This window comes from Lethenteron reissneri, chromosome 21, assembly GCF_015708825.2.
Source record: "Lethenteron reissneri isolate LAM-NWPU_2019-01 chromosome 21, ASM1570882v1, whole genome shotgun sequence".
NCBI classification, from domain to species: Eukaryota; Metazoa; Chordata; class Hyperoartia; order Petromyzontiformes; family Petromyzontidae; genus Lethenteron; species Lethenteron reissneri.
In genome coordinates, this window is record NC_083799.1 from 21,788,284 (window position 1) to 21,813,841 (window position 25,558).

At 41.4% G+C, this 25,558-nt stretch overlaps 1 protein-coding gene across 11 annotated transcripts in view; it reads right to left on the reverse strand.

The window, feature by feature from the left end:
- Positions 1-3,655: 3,655 nt before the first annotated feature.
- Positions 3,656-25,558, reverse strand: part of LOC133345397 (protein PALS2-like) — a 157,160-nt gene continuing 135,257 nt past the window's right edge. For 7 of the 11 annotated variants that reach the window (XM_061556117.1, XM_061556115.1, XM_061556114.1 and 4 more), the window contains 6 exons: positions 22,073-22,223; positions 20,033-20,104; positions 17,260-17,421; positions 14,947-15,149; positions 12,947-13,075; positions 3,658-11,406 (listed from right to left, as the gene is read on the reverse strand). In XM_061556117.1, coding sequence (XP_061412101.1) covers positions 11,230-11,406; positions 12,947-13,075; positions 14,947-15,149; positions 17,260-17,421; positions 20,033-20,104; positions 22,073-22,223 — 894 coding nt within the window. In that variant the 3' untranslated portion in view covers positions 3,658-11,229. Of the gene's footprint in view, positions 11,407-12,946; positions 13,076-14,946; positions 15,150-17,259; positions 17,422-20,032; positions 20,105-22,072; positions 22,224-25,558 lie in introns of all 11 variants that reach the window. The other 4 variants (XM_061556109.1, XM_061556111.1, XM_061556108.1 and 1 more) reach the window with 3 other exon arrangements.

Here is a 25,558-nt window from a genome sequence, read left to right on the forward strand (position 1 = left end):
CCTCCAGTGGCTGCAGGAGTCATGTACACGTGGGGCACATCCTTTTTGTCAACCCACTACTGGGCGAGGGATTCCCCAATGCCATTACTGGTTGCAGAGTTTGTTTGACCACACTTCATCATGCTGGTCAATGTGCTTTGGTGAGAGTGGAGAGCATAGACATGGGATTATAGAAGTGGAGTACAACAATGTTTTTTTCTTCACTGCTCTTTACTGCTCACAACGTAGCCTTTTAGTCCGAATGTCCGATGGCAACCTGTTTGTTAACAGGAGTCACCCATCCAACGCTGGATCAACGTTGGCCCAACGTTTGCATGTTTACTGGGCAGGCTCAATCTGCTTAGCTTGCGCGATCTTACAAGATCAGGTGTATTGTGGGTGAGGTGGTCATAGTCAAAGATCTAATATAACCTCATTACATTCAAAATGTATATGAATCCAAATTGGTTCTCACATGCGTGATTCCATGCATGACGGAGAGCATTAGAATCAACGTAAAATATTGAATCGATTGGTTACAACACCGATAATCTCCATAAATACTGAATAGGTAAGTATGCTTCTGTAGGACTTGAGAAAACACGCGTCACGCGTTGGGTTGTGATACGGGACACGGGGGGACAGTGAGGGCAAACGGGGACATACTGTTGTTATTGTGCCAATTAAGGTGGTAAGGTAATTAACTAAGGCCTGCAGGTGTTCGGGGTAATCGAGGACGCAGGCTGGTGATTGGTCGAGAGGTGTGAGTGTCTGAGATTGGCGCCGTGGTGTCTACAACAACAACATTGCGTGACACTGGGGGCCGGGGGCGAGTAGCGAAGCGGGGGATGATCTAATTGATTGGGGCAAATTGGTTCGGAGATAAAGAGAGGGAGCGTGGGGAGAAACGGGAGTTGGTTGGTGCCTGGGACAAGAGACAGAGAGAGGAAGAGACGAAGCAGCAGACAAGGAGTGTATAGTATAAGGTAGCAGTGGACAAAGAGAATATAGTATAAGGTAACAGTGGACAAATAGAATACAGTGTACGGTAACAGTGGATAGAGATAATACAGATAGAGTAGCAGGGATCGAGCGAGTACAGCGTAGGGTAGCAGCGGAGTAACGGACCTTGGTGGAGAGAGAGAGCGCGAGCGAAGCAGCGGAGCGGAGCGAATGGAGGAACTTTGAGTGATGCCGACGGAGGAGATGTGAACTATATGCGTTAATAAAGAACCGAGAAAGACAAAGAAGCTGTCGCGTCAGTACGAGTCCTAGACTTCTATACCAAATAAAGGTCACAATTCTTTGATAGATTTGGCGTAGATAGGAAAGTTACACGAATTTGTTGCAGTACATTGATCATGCAGAGTGTCCGCAGGCCAGTGGTGGATTGGCCACAACCCTGAAATATTGATGACCTGCTTGCTGCGACTGTACCTTAACTCCTCAACACCACAATCCATCACAGCTGTCATAATCCATATAGGATAACATCAAAATGCAGACAGCGCTGGGAGCTGGGAAAAAGTCGAATACATTAGCACAGCTGCTAGACCCCGAGTCACATTCCACCTTTGACCCTTTGCCACAGTTGAAATGCTCAGTAATGAGCACTGTCCTGCAGCTTGTACTGTGGCGCTTCAGACAGCTTGCCATCTGCGTGTGTGTGGACCATCCTCCGCTCAGGGAAGGAAACTGCCAAACAACAGGGAGTGGCTCATCTTCTACTTTATTTTAAACTTATAATTAGTATTTTTCAAATTAAAAAAAGTTGTTCAAGAGTGGAAAATTTGGGGGCTGAAACATATCTCAGCTTTTAACATGGGAGTCAAAGGGAGAACGATGATCACTCAACGAGTTTTCGCTTAACGAGCAAAATTTCGTAGAACGTATCTTGCTCCTTCAGTGAGACATGCCGGTACAGGAATTTCGAGTCTGTGTGCCATTGGCTGTGTCGTTCCCTGCTGAATATTTTTTTTATCTGAATCTTAATTTACATGATGAACCCTTTAACGTGTTAGATTATTTGGCTGCGATAAATGTCCAAATGATAATCCACTTTATTGAGCTATCATTTGTGGCCAGGTCAATTTTGAAAAATAAGTTAATACCTCAGTAGGCTTTGCCTAATAGCATGGGAATGGTTTAGTTTTATTTATATGTGTTTGGGTGATTTCATATTCTTGGGTATTACGGTAAAGGCAGAAAATAACAAAAAATAACAAAAAACTACGACGTATCGATCCGCTTGTGTTGCGATCGAAACGTCGTAGTTTTTTGTTAATTTCTTTGAACCTATCTACGTGACTTTACCGAAGGACCCAATAATATGAATTCCTGCAGTCACGAAAGCTTTAAGTCAAGATTTGGGTGATTTGTTTACCTTTCTTGTACTTTGCACTCCTATCGTGTTTGTGTAGTGTTTGTTGTTGTAACCTCTTTGCCTCGTCAGTCTGTGACCTACAGCGCGCACTTGAACGGTATGATGCCGAGTGTGAAGAAGGCCGGGATTAGGATCAGCACCTCCAAAGCTGAGTTCATGGTTCACTCCCGGGAGAAGGTGGATTGTTCTCTCCAGGTGAGGGGCGAACAGTTGCCCTTAGTGGAGGAGTTTAAGTACCTCGGGATCTCCTTCGCCAAGTGAGGGTAAGTGGAGGCGGGAGATTGGCCGGCGGATCAGTGCAGCGTCCACAGTCTAGCGGGCGATGTACCGTTCCATGGTAGCGAAGCAGGAGCTGAGTTCTCGAACAAAGCTCGCGGTTTACAGGTCGATCGACGTTCCCACCCTCACCTATGGTCATGAGCTTTGGGTAATGACCGAAAGGATGAGATCGCGAATACAAGGTGCAAAAATTACATTGCTCCGCAGGGTTGCCGGGCTCACTCTCCGTGATCGGGTGAGGAACTCGGTAATCAGGAAGAGCCTCAGACTTGAGTCGCTGCTCCTCCGGATTGAGAGGAGCAAGTCAAAGTGGTCAGGGCACCTGGTATGAATCCCCGCGGTAGACTCCCCCTGAAACTCTACCGGGCAGCATGTCCCACTGGGTGAAGACCCCTGGTGCCGGCCCAGAACACGCTGGTGGGACTATGTCTACGTGTTAAACGGGACTATGTCGCTTGGCTGGCCAGGGAACGCTTGTAAATTCCCCAGGAAGAGCCAGAGAGAGGGAGGTCTGGACCAACACAACTCAACATGCTGTTGCCGGAAGCCTCACCAGAACAAGCGGATTGAGATACGAACGAACTGGCCTTTAATTTGAAGTATGGTACTTACATTTGTTTCCCCAACTCATTTTCAGAACAAAAATTAACACACCATGCAGCGTTCTTATGGATTTAGGTTTAAAATAAAATAACCTTTCATTGATTACATTTATTAAGTAAATCACACGTAAAATATTTAACAATTCCTTCCAACCAACTGCCTATACAGAAGGGAGTCGTGTAATGAGCATTGTGCTCAGCCACCTTTGTTTCGGCTTCTTTGTTTTACGAGTTATTTTTTAAGTCTACGTATGTATATATGTTGAACTTCTTTCACACCGCATGTAGCCAACCATTATAAGCGGAGGCGAGATCCCTTGATGAAAGGCGCTTAATAAAATTACATAACGACTCCTAATGTTGATCATACCCCAGCAGGTGCTCAATTCAGACGGAGTGGCATCGGGTGAATATCTAGAGCAGGCGCAAATACCAATTTTCCATTTGCATTGCGCATGGCCAGATATTGAAACGTAATGACTTGGATTCTAACAATGCGCACTCATCACTAAATCTATGACTGCACAAACAAGCATACCAAAGACAAAGACACACTAAGACACAAATTATTAATTATATACAGCTAATAAATGACACAACTAATGTTCTGTACATCGATAAAAAAAACAACCATTAGTTTGCATTTTTAAACAATAAAAAAAAACTTTATTACGTGGTTGCACAGAGTTCACACAAAATAAATATCTCCATTTTGTTCTGGATCGGGCATGTTGTCAAATGAACAGTTTTACAAGATGTGCGTTAATATGAAAAAGCATTCTTTTAGAGCTATTACGCGAAAGTGGTTCAGATTGTTTTTAGTGATTCCATCCACAAAACATGAACGTGCAAAACCAATCGTGTACTATATATCGAGACTATCATTCTAAGTGTATCCACAACATGTCACACACAAGTCACAAATTATATGTTAAAAATGCCATTGAATGAGCACACAAGGTACATGGGAATACAAGATTTGAAAAAAAAAATGCATTCTCTCTTCTCATAAAAGACTGCCTCATGAAACTAATGGTCGATAGTGGTTCTAAATGCATTCTCACATTCCCATTACAACGATGACAAAGTTTGTGCAACATAAAAAAAGATGTATTTAACATTTAATTACAAAGTGTTAAATCCATCCAAAAATTAAAGAAGTGCAGATTAACGATTTATAAATGTGAAAACCTCCTTTTCTGAATAGTTATTGGACCGGAACCAAGGCTGTTGTAATCAAATAGGCCCACTTGATGCAGAGAATATTTTCTGAAAATCTATCAGTACCATTTTGTAACTTTAATACATGTTTTACGACACATTAAGCAATCACTGAAAGTAAACACGTGTATTTCAAATATTTAAACAAAGTGGCACGTTTAGCACAATTTGAGACGTTTTATTCATCAAAATATTGGTCAACGGGGCACATGTTGAATCAAAGGTGAAAAACTATCGTGCCTTGCAAAGATGAGACTTCAAAAAGCACTTTACACTCTGTGCAGAAAATATTTAGATGAAGTAAAAGAGAAACAAAAACATCCAATCTGAGATAAGAAATGTCAGTCAAGGATGCATTTGTCTACCATGGCACAAGTCACGCACTTGTATCAGGTATGTGTATCAAGCATTATGGACAGGATTGGTTTGAATTCTAAAAAGCGTTTTTATATAAAGGTAAAATATATTTTTGGCACTTTTGGTGACAAGGTGAATATTTTGGCACCACTTTCCAGCTTTTGGAGATGCAGCAGATCATTGCACGGACACATTATTCCTTACAAACGATCAGAATTTAGTACATAAGAGAATGGCACGGGACTTGCGTGATTGTGGGAAAAAAATGTTGAAACTTTTCAGATTGTTTTATCATTTAAAATAATTGTTTCAATGGATGACCGAATGTTCCAAAACTACGTGTGTCCTGCACCACTGATGGACCGTGATTATAGCTTGACAATTAGTACAAATGTATGAGGAAAGAATAAGAAGCTCGATATTCAGAATCCTTCTACGAGCACCAACTCAAATTGTGCCTCACTGACAATAATATATATAGCACACTACTATGGTTAGTCCACTTTGTGGTTGCTGAAATATTGTAGGAACGAGTAAAATTTACTCAACGTAAATGAGTGGCACTGGGATGCACCAGGGTCTCTGGAACGATGCAAATGTACTTCTTTACAGATCTCGAAATGGCTGGATCTAAAGAACCTCCCATTGATCTCCCCAACAGTGCAAGCAAAGCTAATTTTCCCAAGAAAACATTTGCAAGTGTTTTACAATTCTGGTATGTTCTTTTATCCGCAAACCCTCAAAAATTGTGCCTACATCCGCATGTGTTGCAACAATCTGACAATGCGCTGTTTAATGTTTGTACATTTTCCGAAAAAAACCCGAAATGAAACATTGTTTCTTCTTCCAGCTTGGGTACCTTGTTTCCTCTTCAACATACAGCTGTGATAGTCAACCAGTATTGAGCAGGGCTAAAACAGCGGATGCACGAGTGTAGAATGTATTATTCCCATGAACAGATACATTTTATTGTGCTAATACCGTGTTCACCATCTACTTAGTAAACAGCAGGGTTTTAATCCACGGTAACTTCAAGAAATATGCAATGTTATGTTTAAGTCGCATGGTCGTATCTCATTCAAGTGATCCTGTCAACTATGTTAAAAGGGAGCAACGTGGAAGTTTCTGTAGTGTCCTATTATAATGAACTTTCTTCAAATCACACAAATTCAACTCCGTTAATTAGGCAGTCTGCTTTTATAATTTCATCGTATTGTTTCTAACAATAATGCTAAATTCGTTGTTTTTAAATCTGATTAATACACTCGTAATAACTTAACAGTGCTAGAACAAGTCAAATATAATACCCACCGATCAATTTCACAAGATGACCACTGTCCATGTGTATAGCAATTCTATACATAGCAATGCAGCTGTACATCCCTTGACAGGTGAGGTTGATGTGAGAAAGAATGATTCTCTGTTTGTGTTCGTGTGCACATAGCATGCACATCTATTCTCAATGGCATCATTGAGAACAAGCAAAAAAAAAACTCTCTCTAAAACATCTTCAATACTGACATGACTCATTCTACACAATAATGCCTTAACAGTAAGGATTGCAGCTCAGAACAGCCGGCTCTATTAGCAAATACATCTGCCCCAACCCACCATTAAAAATATCTATATTTATACGGTGATACAAACTCCTTGAAGAGTGTAAAATATTTATTTTATTTTATTTCTACCTACGTGACTTTACCGAAAGAACCAAAGAGTATAGTGTAAAAGATTGTTCGCACAAAATAGATGTCGGCACGGTCTTTAAAAAAACATTTCTCAAGATGCAATTATGCCTTTATTTTTAAACGCGGAATGCATATTCATATACTAGAATTTACATATACGTGCACTACCTTAAAAAAACACTTGAAACAATGCGTTTAATGGATAATGAAGATGTTTATGCTTCAACAGGAGAATCAGAGAGATGAAACATTTTAATAGTTTTGCGTAAGTTATCTTACGATGCTATAAACAAATGTGACTGAGTGCAAGTTTCGGCCGTGCTCTGAGAATTTCAACAGGTGCAATGCAATCAAGTGTCAGGTGTTTACCGGATTAAAACAACATTTGAGAGTCACCTTTCATGTAAAAGAAAAAAAACACATTTCACACAGAACTATTGGGAAATAAATTACACTTTGCAGTAGGGTAAGATGAGCACTTTTTGTAAGCAGCAATCACTGGCACATTTCACATCGCCCAGCAAGCACGTGGATCGTTGTGACAATGACATTTTTGTATTTAAATCACCATCTTCAGCAGTGGTAGGTGGCACGTCAACAGCTCACATCACCATATGGATCCGCCAAGATCAGTCCTAAGACCAGGACAGCTCAGACAGGTTACAGCACAGCTGTGGCAGATAGAGTTGCGGCTCTATCTCCCAGATCGTGTTCAATTAAAGATACCGATCTGCGATTTGGCAATGCCTTGTCTTTTGCCATGGGGTTGTGCAAGGACTAGCAGTGCCACATGTTCCACGTGTATTCATGGAGTAACCTTGTGTTTTTCATTCGATGTTTAATAATGATGCGACTTCGAAAATCTGTATTTTTCCAGGAGAAATCCCATGAGCTACGAAGCTCTTTACAGATGTCCAGTAGATCAATGAGGACTAAAACAAAGATCAACAAACTCCGACTGAAATTAAAATAATAAAAATTTCTTTTAAAATGAATGAGATGTAAGAGAAGTTACCATGAGACTGGGTATAACCTGTTAAGCCCCGAGGTGGAACTAAACTATAAAACCCGAGATACAGTTTATATAAGCCGATGTGAGTCACTAAATATAAAAGCCAAGGTTGTACAGAGATTCATGGCCATGACATTTTCATTGTATTGAAAGCAGTGTATGCATTACGAGAATGTTCACCTCTGCTTCAAGTCATAAATTGGGGACTCACAATACAGATGGTGTGTGCAATGTTTTAAGACTAATAATTCCACACGTTTTTTCACTAAATATACAAAATGGAATTTTAACTGGAAATTATGTGTTTTCAAAACTCACTTAAGCATGTTAGGGTCAGATATGACTTGGAATTAAAATAACATACATGTGTGTGTGTAGTCTAGCCTATCCATCTGGACACGGCCGACATGTTGTGGGAAGTCCTTCATCTAGCAGTTCAATAGTTTTACAAAGGCTGTAAATAATTATTCATATTACTACTACTACCGCATATCATATCTTAATGTATATAGCGTCTTGTCCAAGGTAGTTCAACAAATAACGATTTATTTGTACAGCGGCACAGTGTCATGAGATGAGCCAAACTAATGAGAAGGATGGGAGTGCAAGATGAGTATGATGCGTGAAATAAACAATGATGCGAGTGACAAGGAGTGGTTAATAATGATGAGTGAGTGTGATGAATGGGTAGAGAAGTTGGCAATAGGGATGATGATGGTGTTAATAATGGGGAGGGGAGGGGAGGGGGAAGAGCGAGTTTGGGTAAGCGAGGGAAAATAAGTGAGTTTTAAGGGAAGAACGAAAAAGAGGCGGTGAGACTGATTGTTTGACGTGTAGGGTGCAGCCTGTTCAAGTATAAGGGGGCCAGAAGCGAGAACGAATGGAATTGGTGATTGGGCACTACAGAGGTAGGGGAAGAGAGAGCTGGGATTGTGAGCAGAGAAGGTGAGAAGGAGCATAAAATTAAATGTTTATGTCCGCTTTCATGTGTAACATTGTCCTGATTAATGTAAGTAAAAATGATGTAAACGCCAGTTGAATTAGTTCAACGCAGCAGTACAAAAGACAGCACGAGTTTATGTTGTTTGTTTCAATATCACTTTTGAGAGTAAAATAGTGATACCTCAACATTTTCAAGGAACCAGCCAAATTGAACGATAGATGCAGGAAAATGTTTAATCAGGGAACATTCTAATGATGTCAATGGAAACGTCGGAGCCTTTAAAATAGGATGCTAATCAAGGGAAAATGTACAAAGAGAAAATGTAATATTTGAAAGTATTGTAGATGTCCATAATATCGTTTTTTTATTAGAACCTCTATTATGGATGATATTGGTCGCCAAAGCCTTTGTGATATATTGTAGATGTATGTATGCTGAATTTATCTCGCACTGTACGTAGCCAACCATACTAATGCATACAGACACCCTTGCATATGAACAAAGTCAATTCCTGTCGGTTCATGTTTGGCTACATTTAATCAGAAGTATAAATATTGATATATGTCATGGATGGTTGCTTTCCCAGTTTTATGGGTACATTAAGGTAACCTATGAAAGATTCGGCACATGTTAATATTTCCCAGTGTTTAATGGTCCATTTACAAGGCTGGAGAGCCTAGTGGTTATCCCAACAGGTGGCTGAAATAATCTCAATTACGTAATGTTGCAGGGTATTATCAAAGTAGGCCATGTGACCTAAATGCCCAGTAGCATTAATGTTTATTTTAGAGTAGATATTGCATGTCAGTGTCATTGACAAAATGTGCAGGTACCATAGCCCATTTTTATAAAACGTAAAAAGGACCACCAGTTTAAAAATAAAAAGAGGACCAAGTGAAGGCCACTCCCTTGCATCAGGGTTAATTGAGACCTGCCCTATCCTGGGAGCATTTCCTTTCGACTAAAATGGCAGCATGGAAATGACACACAAACTGATATTAAGAAATGTATGCATTCTTGCGTGTCCACAAATGGCACAAAATATAACGGCACGATATGCTACGTGTCAAAGGTATATAATATGGGACTGATGAAGACAATAATAAAAAATTACAAGAACATAAAACTGTTATTAGTGCAACAAATTGTGCACGTGCATTCAGGCACAGTTACACCAACAAGGATGATGATTTCACACAAATCCATCAAGTTCCCTATACGTAGCTACAGAGAAGGCGACTTCAAATACTTTCCTATCATCGTCATTCGTTTAACAACATAGGAGGAAAGGTAAGGCGCTTTACAACTTTTCTGGCTCAAATAAAGCTGCAAGCAAGTAGCAGATATCAAAACTACCCTCAATAATATTTGGTAAAACCTTGCTATGTGAATGAGAGGTTTAAGTATAAATAGTAGCAGTGTATTATTTCCAACTGCAAATGGGACGATTCAAACAAGTCGATAAAAAACAGTGATTTAAGGAGATAACCGTTTCGATTTTTTTCTAGAAAACAGTTGTGCAATATTAGGTGAGTGTTACGATTTATTTTTTAAATACAGATTGGTTAAGTACCTGTAGTTCTTAAAACCAACTGTAAAATTGATTACACAGAAATTCACACTGTTCATCTTGTATACACTTGGACACAATTGCCAAGCGATAATCAAAGATCCAACTCAATTAACAGATTGGCCTTTCACAGCTTCCTTTCCCATTAAACGGAGACTGACATAAGTGACCATGAATGAAAGTGCGCTGTGCCTGTTTTGTAGGCCTAAGAGCTACAAGGCCTGCACAACAATTTCTCGTTTATAAAATATATATCTGCGTCACAAAAATGTATGCGACTGAAATATTAACAGATGTTTAATATTTTGCCTAATTTAAGGCAAAAAAATTAGATTTGTTTATATTCTCATGCTAAACTTATGACTTGCAGATATTTTCAAGGTGATTTCATGCTTGCGTAGATGAAGAAATTTCCAAGAAAATTGAAATGCAAAAACAAAAAATTACACAAGATGTAACAAATAAAACAAAATACTCTCTGTATAACGATGTGGGGACAAGCATGACAACGCTGACCAATGCCATTTATTCCCCAGCACTAGCTTATATGATTAAATCAACAACACATCACTGGATGTGGAACACCACCACTGCTGCTGTATTACAACATAAACAGACATGTCATTTGTGAGATGAATGCTCTGAATTCTGAATTAATATAGTTGTCAAAGATGGACTTAAAGGTTTGATAAAGGTTGCCTGGAGCTAATTTTACAGAAATAAACAGCACCATTATACGCACAGGCTGGCATGAGACAACACATTGCATGTGTCCAGTGCAATGTTACACACAATAATCTCTTTGAACCTTTACTGCTAGTCACACAAGGTAAACCGTCCCTATCAACAAGCAAAAGCAAATGAAGCAAACCCAGTTCAGTGGACACAAGTGAAGTGAACAGGTGTCCAGTTTACAAAACCGGTGCTAAGCTTTCATTTGGTTATCCCCAAGCACAGCATTTGCATGCCACATATTCCGCTATGCTCCTACGCTTCCAAGAAACGTGTGATGGGCAATTCAAGAGGAATCTTCTCCACCGGGCCCACCTGGCTTTGAAATCAAAGGCCGCCACCAGTATCCTCGACAGAGTGGCAACCTCGCGTGCCCCCCCACACTGCATGTGGCTCAGGTTCACAAGGGGCAGACCAGTGGGCTGATGTGATGACCGATGGGCCTTACTCGTGAATGCCCCTGTCAGTACACCCAGCTGATTGGCACCCACTGGGGCTCCTTGACCAGCCTCTCGAGGTAAGCGCGCAGATTTGCAAAGGCCTCGTCCATGTTGTCGTTGACTATCGTCAGGTCAAAGTAGTGGATGTATGCGCGTTGAATGCGGGCACTCTCATCCACCGTCTTCTTCAGGTCAGCGTCCTGTGGCAAAGAAATTGCAATGTTACCACGCCGACTCCCGAGCAGTAGGCATGGCCAACCCATAGGCCACACAGCTGGCACAGTCAGACAAATGATACTGGAAAATCATAAGTACTGAAGCTTGAATTAATATGTTACCTTGAGTATATTACTGCAGCCATTCTTAATCCACGCCTATGTTGATTCTGGAGTATTTTGACTATACTTTAGCACGGAACATAGATAAATAAATAAAATGATGGTCGGTGCGTATTGACAAAGGGGGGGTTCTGATATCACTTGTACTGATGTTAGCAAATCAGTCATAACATTTTTAAATAAACACCCCAATGAAAGGCCCCCTTCAAAGAGTAGCAAGATGCAGCGACACATTCCTGAATAAGTAAAGGACTATGATTATGTGCGCCTGAGCTTTTACCAGGTAGAGCTTCGTGTTTAATATTCAACTAAAACTATACCATACATCAGCGGTGGCCAATACATGGATCACGATCCATGAGTGGATCGTATTCCATGAGTAGATCGCGATCCATGAGCAGATTGCAAAACATGTTTTTGTCGATCTCAGGACAAATCAGAGCACTAACATAAGCACTTAATAATTTTCATGTGGCTGATGGAAAATAAAAATCCCCGACTAAGAATTCATACATTTAAAAGAAAACGTATACCAATTGATGGTGTTGGTACATTATGTCTATACTGTAGTATGTTACAGGGCTGCATGTATGTTGAACTTTTTTCACACCGTACATAGCCAACCGCGCTAATTAGATCCATCCGGGTAATTGTTGGTCATAGCCAGGGCTGAGTAACATGTGGCTCTTTAAGGACTGCTTTGCGGCATCATTCACATGCATTGTACCCCTGATCATGGCTTTCTAGTGGATTATGGAACCCATTGAGATCCACCAAACAGGATCACAGTGCTTTGTGTATTGTATAAAATGAGAACTATTTCTTTTCACGTGGCTTTCTGTTATTTCTGGAGTCAGCAGGTTACACTCACCAAAATAAGCAGTTATTTTGAACCAGTCCAGGGCCCCCACTTCGACCTACAGGAGGCCCAGGACCGGGTCAGATAATCATCACTGGTATTGGCCGTGAGTGGGAACTGAACTCTGGTTGCTGGGTTCTTAGTGCTTTATGCTAACCTTTGTGCCATCACTCCCTACACTGAGGACATAAAGATAAAGATCCCCCTGTATAACCTTAATAGACTGTTGCAACAAGTGCTTAGAAAGCACCTTTGAAGGCCAGTACGAGGGGGTGGGGTGGCCAGCACCATGCAAGACCACCTTTGTCTCCTTAGTGACAATGTTTACACACCGCACCAGGTACTCATTTGAGATTGAGTCGACCGAGTGGAGGCCCAGGACCGGGTCAGATAATAATCACTGGTGTTGGCCGTGAGCGGGAATTGAACTCGGGTCACAGGGTTCGTAGCGCAGTGCCCTATCCGCTGGGCCAATGCTCCTCACACTGAGGACACACACTCACTTTCACACACCTGCATGTAGACGCGCAGTGGGATACTCACGGTGAGATGTTTTGCGGTGAGGCCAGCGTCAAGTGCTGCCTTGTGCATAGAGCGGAGGATCTCCACCGATGGAGCAGCGATGAACACCACGTAGGGCATGAACTCGGCCGTCCGCAGTAGCTTCAGTGCCTAGAGCGGGGCACACACGGCACGGATCCCTCGGGCACATTACCACACCGCTCTGTGGATCACAGAGTGGCATCAGTTGACGTGGTGACATCATCCTGAAACCTGTCATTAGCCTTCTTATGCAACAAGAAACATGATAATTATCAACAATAATTAAGTTTGTGGGTTTGTGTGTGGTCGCGCGCTTGGCTCTCCAACGGTGGGGTTTACGTAGAAAACAAATAGCCAGGCACCACGCCGTAAGCCCCATGGTCAGCAAGCGCTATTCCTTTTTCACACCCGTCAACTTTAAACTAGTTGAATTAGCGATTTAGTGCGATTTTTGTGCGCTAGAATTGTATTTATTTATTTATGACGCCTGCACGACCGTACCAACTCACGCGCCTTTGGTGGGGGGGCGGCCCATGCCAAGTCGCACGCCTTCGGTGGGAGTAAGGGGGACATTTTCTTTCACGTAAAAAATGCTTTAAAATTACACTAAACGCTGAGCTTAAATCTTTACTGTGTGATGTCCCCCCCACCCTGATGCGTGCAGGCACTAATAGATACAGTCGCTAAATGCTACCACTATAGGCCGTAGATATTACTGCAGAGCGGCCGGGGAGATCGTGGCTTGGGAAGCGGTCAGAGGTAGCAGCCCAGCCCCAGCCTGCCAAGGTGCCACCTCGGCCGGCTGGACAATCTAGGCGAGGCCGGAGGCTCTGCATGAGACTAGGCCTCACCACGCCGCTCTGTCAGTTGAGTACTTTGTGCTATAGAGTCGATAAATACTGCTATAGAGTCAGCATGTACTACTGTCGTGATAGCAGGTACCACCACAGTCGGTATGCACTGCTGTAATCATAGCAGGTACCACCACAGTATGCACTGCTGTAGTCATAGCAGGTACCATCATAGTCATTACGCACTTGCTGTTAGATTTTTTTAAAGTAGCTTTGAAATATTTTTATACATAAACTTAATATTGTAATAAAGCACATTATTTTTTTTCTTCAGAAATTAATTTTAGATTTTAAGCTTTCGTGACTGCAAGGATTCATATTCTTAGGTTTTTTCGGTAAAGTCACGTAGGTAAAAAATTAAAATTGATAAAAGTAAAATAAAAATAAAAAATCACAACGTTTCGGAGGCAACACAAGCTTCCGTCTTCAGGTGGAACCGTCACAGCCCGACAGCTGTATCAAGTAAATGAGAGATTACAAGAGATACCACTCCGTATATATAATGGTTGAGGGGGGGGAAGGGCCAGGAACGGCCCACTTTTTATTATTATGGTAAGGTGTGGCTTGAGACTACGAAGAGACTACATAACAAATGACTGAGCCTTTATTATGGAGAGGTGCGGTTTGTGACTACGCCTAGCCTACATAACAAAAGTGTGGAGGTAGCTCTCCGATCTTACATTTACATGCAAATTTCTCACTTTAACATCACTAGCCCTGCCCACTTCACTTATGACCTTTGGGCTACACCCATTTCAAACCTTTAAAACATCCTGCCTCAGCAGCTTTCCCGCATATTTTTCTCCTGATGAAGATTGCTTGTGTTGCGATCGAAACGTCGTAATTGCTTTGTTATTTGATTTTAACATATCTACGTGACTTACCGAAGGACCCAAGAATACGAAAGTTTTAAGTCAAGAAATAACTGACTCATTATGACAACAGTCTTCAGGGCGTTTAAAGTCATATATCCACGTTGGAGCAAATTTTATTTGCACCTCCGATTAGAACGGTTGGCTACGTACGGTGTGAAATAAGTTCAACATTCATCCATCCATGGGACAATAGAAAAATAATGCAAATAAAGTACAGCAATGAATTCAAATATAAATCGGCTCAAAAAAACAACTGCGTCACGTGAGAAATCACCTGGGGGTTCACGTCCAGGATGCACATCTTGCCGGCGCGCACCACGCCGTGGATCGACTCGATCTTGGTGCCATACAGGTTTCCCTCGTACTCGCCGCTTTCAAGGTAGCAGCCAGATTTAATGTCCACCTCCATGTCAGCCCTCGCCACGAAGTGGTAGCCCTGGCCGTCCTTCTCGTCGTCCCGTGGCCGCCTCGAGGTAACTGCGGGCCGGGGGTGCGGACGGGAGCCCCCCAGGCGAGGGTGTTCGGCGTAGTCAGACGATGCGCCATTTTTTTAGGACAAACTAATCGTCGCACATCTCGGAAATCTTCACACCCCCACGCCTGCTCACGATTGTCTCGCGTTATTTACAGAGTGTGTTCCAAACATTGACCTCCAATGTGTAATTACTCGTGCTCAGTAAATCTTTGAGGATTTAATTTTGTTAAACTGGGTCACGATCAATACTCTCTGAGTATTCCAATTTACAAATACAATTTTATTTTTATTTTATTTTATTATTTCCATTCTACGTGACTTTACCGAAAGAACCAAGAAGATGAATCCCTGCAGTCACGAAAGCTTTAAATCGAAAAATAAAATCTACTTAATATTTACGTAGGACGATAGCTGATTGTCTGCAAAAGTGTACTTTAGGGATATAATTGCTCTATAATGCTACAAAATAATGATGTGTATGTTCTAAATCTGCATTTTATTAAAAGCCAAAATATTTTGCTGAAATTAGAGTACATTTGTTATGTTACATAATCTTGGTTATGGAAGTAAATTGATTGAGGTTATTTGAACCGTATGGCGGGACCCCAGGGTCCCTTAAGCTCCCGGCTCTTGCATAAATATTATATTATAATGTCAACAAAAACTTTGCTCTTTATCACCAATGGCTTTGAAGGATAATGGCAAGTGTTGTTAAACTATTAACTATGCCTTTAAAACTACTTACCTGCAGTACCTCTATTTAAATACACTATCGAAAAAATTATCTACACCCCTCTGTCAATCATCGTGTTTCTCAGTGTGGATTTGTGAACGCACTTTGTAAACAGTACATAAAATAGTACGCCTTTTCAATGCGCTGTTCATATTGTAACAAGCGTTTATACCAATGTTACTCTACAGAGTAGTGGGTCGCCGCTCCTCTTATCCATATCGATATGAGCGGTTTGTGGGGACTATCTGCACAGATCCATACAGACAAGATAAGTATTATCAAACAGGAGGAATTAACGGTGCAGCGCATCTCATCTGTTAAATATCTGCAGGTAATAGGATTGTCATCGATTGATCCTGGCAGCAGACATTGGTTGGTCACAAATAATAATGAAGATAAGAGAGCAGTATCACTGTATGATGCATACCGTTATGACAAATAAAGGACTTAAGTCGTGCAGGCAGTTTGAGCAGCTTTGGATATCACTTATTATGATCCTGCCCATACCCGAGCATGGAGTGCATTCGCTTGTTCAGCTCTTCTGTGCATTTGTTCTCGCTGCACTTGGACGACATGACAACAGAATGATCCGCGCTAGGTGGGTCACGGCATTTATGTGCGCGGTAGGATGGAGTCGTCAAAAATAAATTAATTAATTACGATTTTTACGTACGTTTATTCGGGACCCCGGGGACCCGCCATAAGGTTAATTTACTCCTTACGTATCGTGATCAGCTGGAAACAAGGTAGAGCAACACAGACATACTACTTCTAAATGCAAGTTGTGTTCGTGCTTGTCATACAATAACTATTGAAAAAAAATGTCACGTGTAATTGTTTGGGCATTCACACCAGTGATAGTGTAAATCTCAAGTTTAAATTTACTATTTATGTGCTGAGCATTGAGGTTTTTTAAAATAAAACTATAAAACATGTGTCACTTTCTTATTATCGAAAAATCAAAACGTGCTAAAGTAATAATTTCAACTTGTAACGTGCCGTATGACACAGGACAAGTGAGAAGACAGCAGCCACAAGGTGAGCTGGCGATAACTGCCAAAGCTCTGCTGTCCTCATAAATGAAGGTGTTATCAGCAAATTAATTCGCGTTTATACGCGGGAGGAAGTTGGAACACCCGGAGAAAGCCCACGTGTGCAAGGGGGTAACACTATCCTGTACAGACCGAACAGGTGAGGTCTATATTTGCTCTCTTGCCTTCTCCTGACAAGCCTACGGGAGGCGAGTTTCACGACATTTGTGCGATCCACCAATCCTCGCCTCCGAGGTGCTGGATTACAGGCGTGCGCTCGTGGTCTGTATTTGGATGAGTAATGGACCGTGCGATCGAAGCGACAAAAGAACAACACGCAGCTCTCACAGGGTATGGTCATGCCGTATCGCGATGGCTCGGATACCAAGAGGCGATTCTTCAGGCTCCTTCGACCGACACCCTGTGCTCCAATCAGCACCAATGTCTTCCGCTGGAAGGGGGGCATCTTGGCCATCTCTTCGTAGATAAGGATCTCATGACGGTCAAACTCTGTGTCAGATGGAAGGGATAGAGATGGACACATTGTATGAGGTATACGGTAAAGGTGCAGCCCGTGCAATTGCCAGCTCCCACCACTGCTGGTGGAAGGACTGCCACTACTAAAGGGAGCTTGAGAAGGTCCCTTCTAGAGGGTAGTTTGGCCAACTCTTCCACTATGGCCAGATATCTTGGAGTAGAAATAACGTTAATATCATGTATTGCTTTAATTACGTTACGAATAATGTGAGCATATTGAGTCACTTAAATCTTATGATATAATATTGCATGAAAAAAATATATAATGTTTATGATTTCTACATGGCGTCAAGCTTTACACTTTGAACCATGGCTTCAACAAATTCGTAAGAGAAGTATATATATATTCAACTATCCAATTACATAGCACTTACATTGAGCTCCATGTATTTTCTATTTTTATGACTTAAATCTAAACGACATGTTTTCGCACGTTATTTGTTCATGCAATTTACTTTAAAAAAAAGTTTAATTAAATTCCAATCACATTTTTTATTTCTTATTGACATTCATTGATGATGAACAAATGAAATGATTTATTTTACTGGAAAATGAGGCGGGAAATAGAGACTGCAGAATTACAACTTAGATATGCAATCTTGAATGAACAAAATAAACCGTCACTATTGCTGTATATGTAGATCTAGCCTAGCAATTAAAAACACAAATGATGCATTGCCACAATAATAAAATGAGATATACTTGTATACAATGGAGCTGCAAGAAATGTTAGAAGTACGTGATGATCAAGAACACTGAAAAGTTGGGCTCAGGATGAATGAGAAAAACAAAAGTACAAAATATCTGTTGGAGGGGACATTACTGTAAAATACTGCAGCATATATACCTAGGCTAGCTGTTATAAGTGGACTGGAATTAAAGTTATGAAATCAAGAGGCAGAGAAGAGTTGGTAAGAGTGATTTCAGAAAGATGAATTTGTTCATGAAAATTAGCATAGCAACGTGCCTAACAAAGAACGTTTTAATCAGCATACATTACTTGCTGTGACAATGTGCGTACTATCTGCGGTGACTTATGGATCATAATCGTTGACATTAACAAAGAGAATAAAACAAAGACTACAAAAGTGCACAAAGCATGGAAAGATGCGTGACTGGAATTGCACTGAAAAAAAAACTGAATGAAAGAACATCTATATATATAAAAAAGTCAAAAATTGTCTGTTTGTCGGTTTGTGGCTTTGTGTGTGTTCGCGCGCTTGCGAAGGATTTGGCTCTCCAATGGTGGGGTTTATGTTAAATAAAAATAGCCAGGTACCACGCCGTAAGCCCCGCCGTGAGCAAGCACTATTCCTTTTTCACATCCGTATAATTAGCGATTCAGTGCGATTTTTTCGCACTTTCGTTTTATTTATTTATGAAACATGCACGACCATACCAACTCACGCACCTTTGTTGGGGGGTTCAGCCCATGCCAAGTCGCACACCTTCGGTGAGAGTGAGGGGGAGATTTTCTTTTGCGTAAAAAATGCTTTAAAAATATACTAAACGCTGAGCTTAAATCTTCACTGTGTGATGTCCCCCCACCCCGATGCATGCAGTTACTAATATATACAGTTGCTAGATGCTACCACGATAGGCCGTAGATATTACTGCAGAGCGGCCGGGGAGATCGTGGCTTGGGGGGCGGTCAGGGGTAGCAGCGCAGCCCCAGCTTGCCAAGGTGCCACCTCGGCTGGTTGGACAATCTAGGCGAGGCCGGAGGCTCTGCACGGAACTAGGCCTCACCACGCCACTCTGTCAGGTGAGAACTTTGTGCTATGGAATCGATAAATACTGCTATAGAGTCAGTAAGTACTACTGTAGTGATAGCAGGTACCACCACAGTCAGTAATGCACTGCTGTAATCATAGCAGGTACCACCACAGTCAGTACGCACTGCTGTTAGATTTTTAAGAGTAGTTTTGAAAAAAAAAATTGGCCCGGGTAACGCCGGGTGTATAAGCTAGTATACATGTATATTATAGTACAGAAGCAGGTTAAATACATCATTCTAACTTCTAATGAGAATAAGTTTGCTGGGCAGCATGTGTCACGAGAAGGGAAGAATGCCAATAGTTAACAAACATGAAGGAGCAACAATGAAGAAAAGGAGTGAGTCTGAGATTACATCCACCGAGGAGATGCAGTGATGAAATCGACTCGTGTGCTGCTGCTAGGTCTACTTTTAACCTAAAGCAACATGAGATGGTGACAGGTTGGGTGGGCCTTCATTCAGCAATGGATTAATCATGGCTGGTGATAATGTACACAATGAATTGGAAATATGTAACACTAATTGTTATTTTGACAGTGTTTGGGAATCTTTTATCACTTTGGGATTTTTGTAATGAGCAGTTATGTGAACCATTGAACACCTATGATGCTAATTGGAGTTTTTTTGTAATGAGCAGTTATGTGAACCATTGAACACCTATGATGCTAATTGGAGTTACGCTTTTCGCAGGAAAGGGATTTGACATCACACCACACGGCTACTCTCTGTGGAGCCTTATGGAATGGAAGAAGCACCCACAGCAAGGTTCTCTGGTGATCATCGAGTCAATCCCCTCTCGAACCGCACCTGCGTTTTTGGTGGACATGTACATCAGCTTCTTTTTCTTCTTTCCACCCAAGACTCCACACAAGGCTCCTCCTGTACAGGGCTCTTAGGTTAAGGCATTGACTTACAAATAAGCACCGTCACCATCTACGAATTAACTGACTTTCAGAATTCCACCTTCACAAAAGTCTACACAATGTGCATTAACGTTTCTTTTTGTATGTTTTTTAAGAAAAATTCATTTATTTTGGATTAAAATAATATAATACATGGAATTATTTATACATGAAAACGTTAGGATAGATTTGTTCCTGTTGGTAGATACACTTTACTTTGTATCATAAGACTACGTGAACAGTGATCTTTTATATTAATCTAGTTTTTAACACAAAAAAGCTATGGAATGCATTCATCAGCATCGCAGGCTTTGCAGATACATGAATTCATGCAAATATATTGTAAAAACAAATGTAAAATACTAATAATTTCGACTTAAACTATGTAACTGTCATTGAACATATGCTATTGTGATGATTTATAAACCGTATATATCTGTGATAGTTCACAGTAAAATTGTATCATTATTTTTATTATTACAATTATGTGTCGAATGTGAGTGGGAAAATGGTTCAGGGTGAACGAAATAAGAACTTTGATCTGAACATACATCACACATTCCTACTAGAAATGTGCATTGCATGCATTCACTATTAAACACATCTGATAAAAGGTCTTGGTATAAAAGCATGTTAATTTAAAAAAAACATAAAGCGACACACTTGTTATATTTTAACTTTTCTGTCAGAAGAAGTAAAATTGAATGTACACAATTTGCACACGTTATCGTTTGTACAAGTGCAGAGATGAGTGGGTTTTTAATGTAATGTCAAAGTTTATTTAACTAGTTCGATATTCATAATAATGTGAGTTTATGTTGCGTTTAACCAATTGTGAATTCATGAAATAATGAAGCATTTCCCTACTTGCATTTCACTACCTGTTGAAAAAAGTCGAATTTTCAATTAACAATATAATTTTAAACTATTAGCAGCTTAGTTGATTTGGGTTTACTTTGAAGTATGGAAATATTTTAACACTGTTCTCACAGTATCCCCACTCACCATGCTCAGCAATCTACCTAGAAAATTTACACATTAGTCTGTGCAGCATTAGTCTGTGGGATCGAGTGGTTATGCTTAGAGACCCCTCATATGAGCTACAGAGTGTTTGCCAGGCACACATCCTCTCATTATTTGTGCAGTCATTCACTCCTGCTTCTGTTCTGGTTACAATGTCTCTTTACTTCACAGGCCCAGAGCAGATATTTCACTTGTTGGCAACATTATGGCTCAAATTTGTCATATTAGTCTGATGCCTGTATATTTGTAGTTTGTATGTGCATATTTTATCCGGATCCTCTGGTTTTACCCTCCACATTTAGAAAAAGTGTTTAGATTACATAGATTATTTGGCTGCTTTAAATGTCCACATAAGCCACTTCGTTGAGCTATCATTTGTGGCCAGGTCACTTCTGAAAAATAAGCTAATAGCTCAGTGGGCTTTACCTGGTAAAATGAAAATAGTAAATTTTTGTGATTTGCTTACCTTTCCTATAGTTTGTACTCTTATCATGTTTTGTATATGTTGTCATAACGTTCTGACCCACCCCGACTGGATATCTGTGAAAAAGAGATTATAGCTTATCGGATTCCTTCAGTAAAAGTAAGATTCTGATTCTGAACTGGAATATATACATCAATCATCGCCACAGGCAATTAAAAAACAGCAGGACCCTCCTGAAAAAGAGAATTGAGACTCAGCGAGGCTTTCCTGTGTAAACAAATGGAATCAAATAAATTCTGGATTAATCTTAGGTTACATAACCAAGTTGTTGAACAATCTGAAATAAATCAACATTTATCGAAAGGTTAGTGCTTTAACTTGACTCAAATTTCATGCCATCTCAGGGTGGTATCAACGTCTGCTCTGGCACTCAGCTAGCTGCCATCATGGTGAAGTGCGGTGTGGCTCGATGAGAGGTAAAGTGTAAAGTGTGCACACCTTGGTTAGGCCCCTCCGGGAGACGAGACGCCGCACACTCACCGGAGGCACTCGTGAAGTTCACCTCCTGCCGCACGTACGCCTTCCGCTTCTCCTCCAGCATCTGGCTGGGCACCAGGCCTGCACTGCCCCCGTCTTGTGCTTTGCATGCCTGAGCAGCACGTGCACACGGTTATGGTATGTATGTTGTATGTATGCATGTTGAACTTATTTCACACCGTATGTATCCAAAAGTGCCAATCAGAGGAGCGAGGTTAGTGGCATCGATAGCAGACGAGCTGAAGGAAGTTATTTACGGCGTACACAGTAAGTCTTGGACAAAATGTCAAAAGTGCCATCTCCGTGCTCACAGAGATAATAGAGCAGCACTCATTTCCTTCGGCAGCCCCGAGCCACAGATGGAATTCCATATTCCGACGGTAGGGAGAAGTCTATCATGGGATGACCGCTTGAATTGCAAATCCCATTGTGAGCCAAGCACATGAATCCTATCACCCCACAGAGGAAATGGTAACAATATCTAATATACGAAAAGGTAAACAGTGGCATAGAGTAATGTGTTCTAAACCCGGTGACCAAAGTTTGATTCATGACCATGGCTAACGTCAGTGGCGAATGATTTCTTAAATCTTCCCCCCCATCCACCTCTACTCACCAATCTGCATGAAACAGCACGGTGAGGTATGCTCAAACACCCCCCCCCCCCCTATAACCGACACGGGCTTGACGAACAGTGCTGTTATAATCAATTATTACATGAAAATGGTCTCGTGGAGGTTTATTCAGCCCAGGTGGTCCTGTGGGAAGTCATCAGTGGTTGTCTTATGGAGAGAATGCCCCCCCCTACTAAGGAAATGTGGCAATTCCACCACAGACTTAAGGCTCCCAAGCTTACATGTGCAATGACATGCTGACACCTGCTGGCCGAGAAAGGGAAGCACGGGTACGGGCTCAGCTAAAGTAACAACGAATCAGAGAAGGAGAGTTATCTGGGGCAAAGGTAACAGGTGGGGTTAGCCGAGATACTCCGGGAACCTGCTCGAAGGTTCCATGAGAGGGGCCTAGCCACGCCTGGGGGGATATAAGGAGGAGCCGGACCCAGGGCTAGGGGTTTGTGTGTGGATTCTTGGGTCCTGGCTGTGTCGCTGCTCGCGGACATCTCTCTCTCTGTCGTCTGGCCATGTGGAAGATCTCCTGCGGGGTTTCCATCGCCATCATCGTCAAGCCGCCAGCCAGCGGTGTAGCCGAGTGAGGGCGGTGGGACCACGCCGAGTGATCGGCTGTGTGTAGCCAGTAGAGACGTTCATATCTAAGTGTTGTACTTAAAGTGAGAAGAATAAGGTTGACCTGTGTGATGAGAAATAAAAGAAGTACCTTCTACACAACGTGTCGCGGAAGTCGCTCATTCCACATGTAAAACAATCTGTGTGTCAGGGGCCGACTGCTGTACAGCAGCAGCAACTACACTTAGCGCACATGTTGTTGAGCATATGAACCTTATGGCAGTACTCGCATAATGTCCGTGATGCAGTAATTTTTAGTCTGTTGATGGTCGGTGATGCGGAAATCGACTCATCTGGACGAGCTGTACACGATGCATTATGGTGCATACGAGCGTTCAGGGTTTCAGCACAATCATGCTCGCTGCGTTTCGACATCGCGGAGTAGCACTGATTTCGGATTGATTGGTACCCCAGTCACGGAGTTAAGATAATGGGTTTCATTCACCATCAAGGAGTTTGCATAATAACATTTGTTTAGTATCAAACTAACCATGTTTTTTACGTGTAGTTGGCAAAACTAAAATATTCAAGCCAACAACAATCCAATACTTTAAGTTTCGATAGAATAAATTATCACAAATTAATATATTATTTACAATTTTGTAGTTAAACAATGCTAGTGTAGTGTAATAGTGCCGGCTAGTGGACAGCGGCGCCAGTGAGGGTGTGCACGGTGTGTTGGCAGAGGGTAGGAACTAGGGTAAGGGTCACAGAGGACCCCGTCTGGAGGCCCCTGGAACCTGCTAGCGGGTTCAAGAAGGGAGGCGTGTTCAGGGCGGAGCCAGGCCGCGCTGGGAGCATAAAAGGAACCGAGAGTGGGAGCTCAAGGCTGCCGGTTCTGGGAATGGACTAATCTCGTCGTTGCTGTCGTCTAGTCGCCGTCGTGGCTAAATGTCTTCGCTAGATATTGCGCTACGAAGGATAGTAGTTTGCTATCTGAGTCAGCGCCGTCATTGTTAGATGGCTAGTGTTGTGTACAGGCTAAACTAAGCTACTGTGGAGAGTGTGCGGATGAGACCATGAAAGTTGTTATCAAGAAAGTGCTTCCTAAGGGCCTCCAAGGGCAGCATAACAAGCTTTAAATCCTGCTGGACATCACAATACAGAACAAACACTGGTTCCTAGTGAGCCTCCCCCACGTATTAAAACTGAATCTCTCTGTTTTGTAGTCTCCAGAGACGAGCCACATCTAACAAGACCGGCATACACATCCCATAGCCACTACCGCACCTTCCTTGGAAGCTAAACTCCCATTGAATATTAATGTGGGTAAGATATAGGAGAGTTCTAAACTATTCTCGTCCCACAGCTGCATGTTCCAATGCTGAATGCCTGTGAACATGTGTTGGAAATTCAAGTTGCAATCCAACAGTGAGTTTCAATGCATGACAATATTGCTCTGGTATACTATAGACTATATTTTTTAAAATCATAAAATGAGACTTGAATCTAAAACAAATGTCTATGTTAATATTGATAGGATCATGTAGTTTATTTTCAGTTTTTTCGAATTTTTGCTACTTTCTTTTAATATGTGAAATATTAAATTAACACCGAAGTAACTAAAAATGTCTTTAGCACACATATTGACTGCCCTCTATTCATAAATAGCAGCATACACAATAACACAAGGTACTGAAATTTTATATTCCAAGACATGTATACAACACTGCTTTAACATCTCTTGAATCCAGACTCAAGTAGGAATTCATGAAAAGCCAGAAGGCTTTCTAAAGTAAATACATTCTAACCAGAAAATAGTTTGCATGCTCATTAAGCAGTATGGAGGAGTAGCAATTGTACAGCTAAACACATGTTCAGTGCAGCTGTAGGGAATTCTAAAATTAATTCGCTCGGTCGCCATATGCCCTATTAGTGCTGTTTCCATTTTTCTTTTCTCCTTTTGCAATCATCATATGCTTATTTTCCAAGTAAGAAAAATTAATTCTACAAGCCTACCAGAACATCTATTCGCCACCTTCTACATCCAGTGAACATGAGCCTTCATCATCTTGCTACACAGTGATGGCAAGTGGCTCGGTGAAACTGTATAAAAGTGAATTGAGTTTGCTTTAAAATTGTAAAAAAAAAAAAATCTATAGTGTTAATTTAATGTCTTAGGTGTTACATTTAAATGAAATGAACAATGTAGTATTTTCTCAACACTGTGGGATATCTCCTGCATTGAGAAAGGCTCTCCATG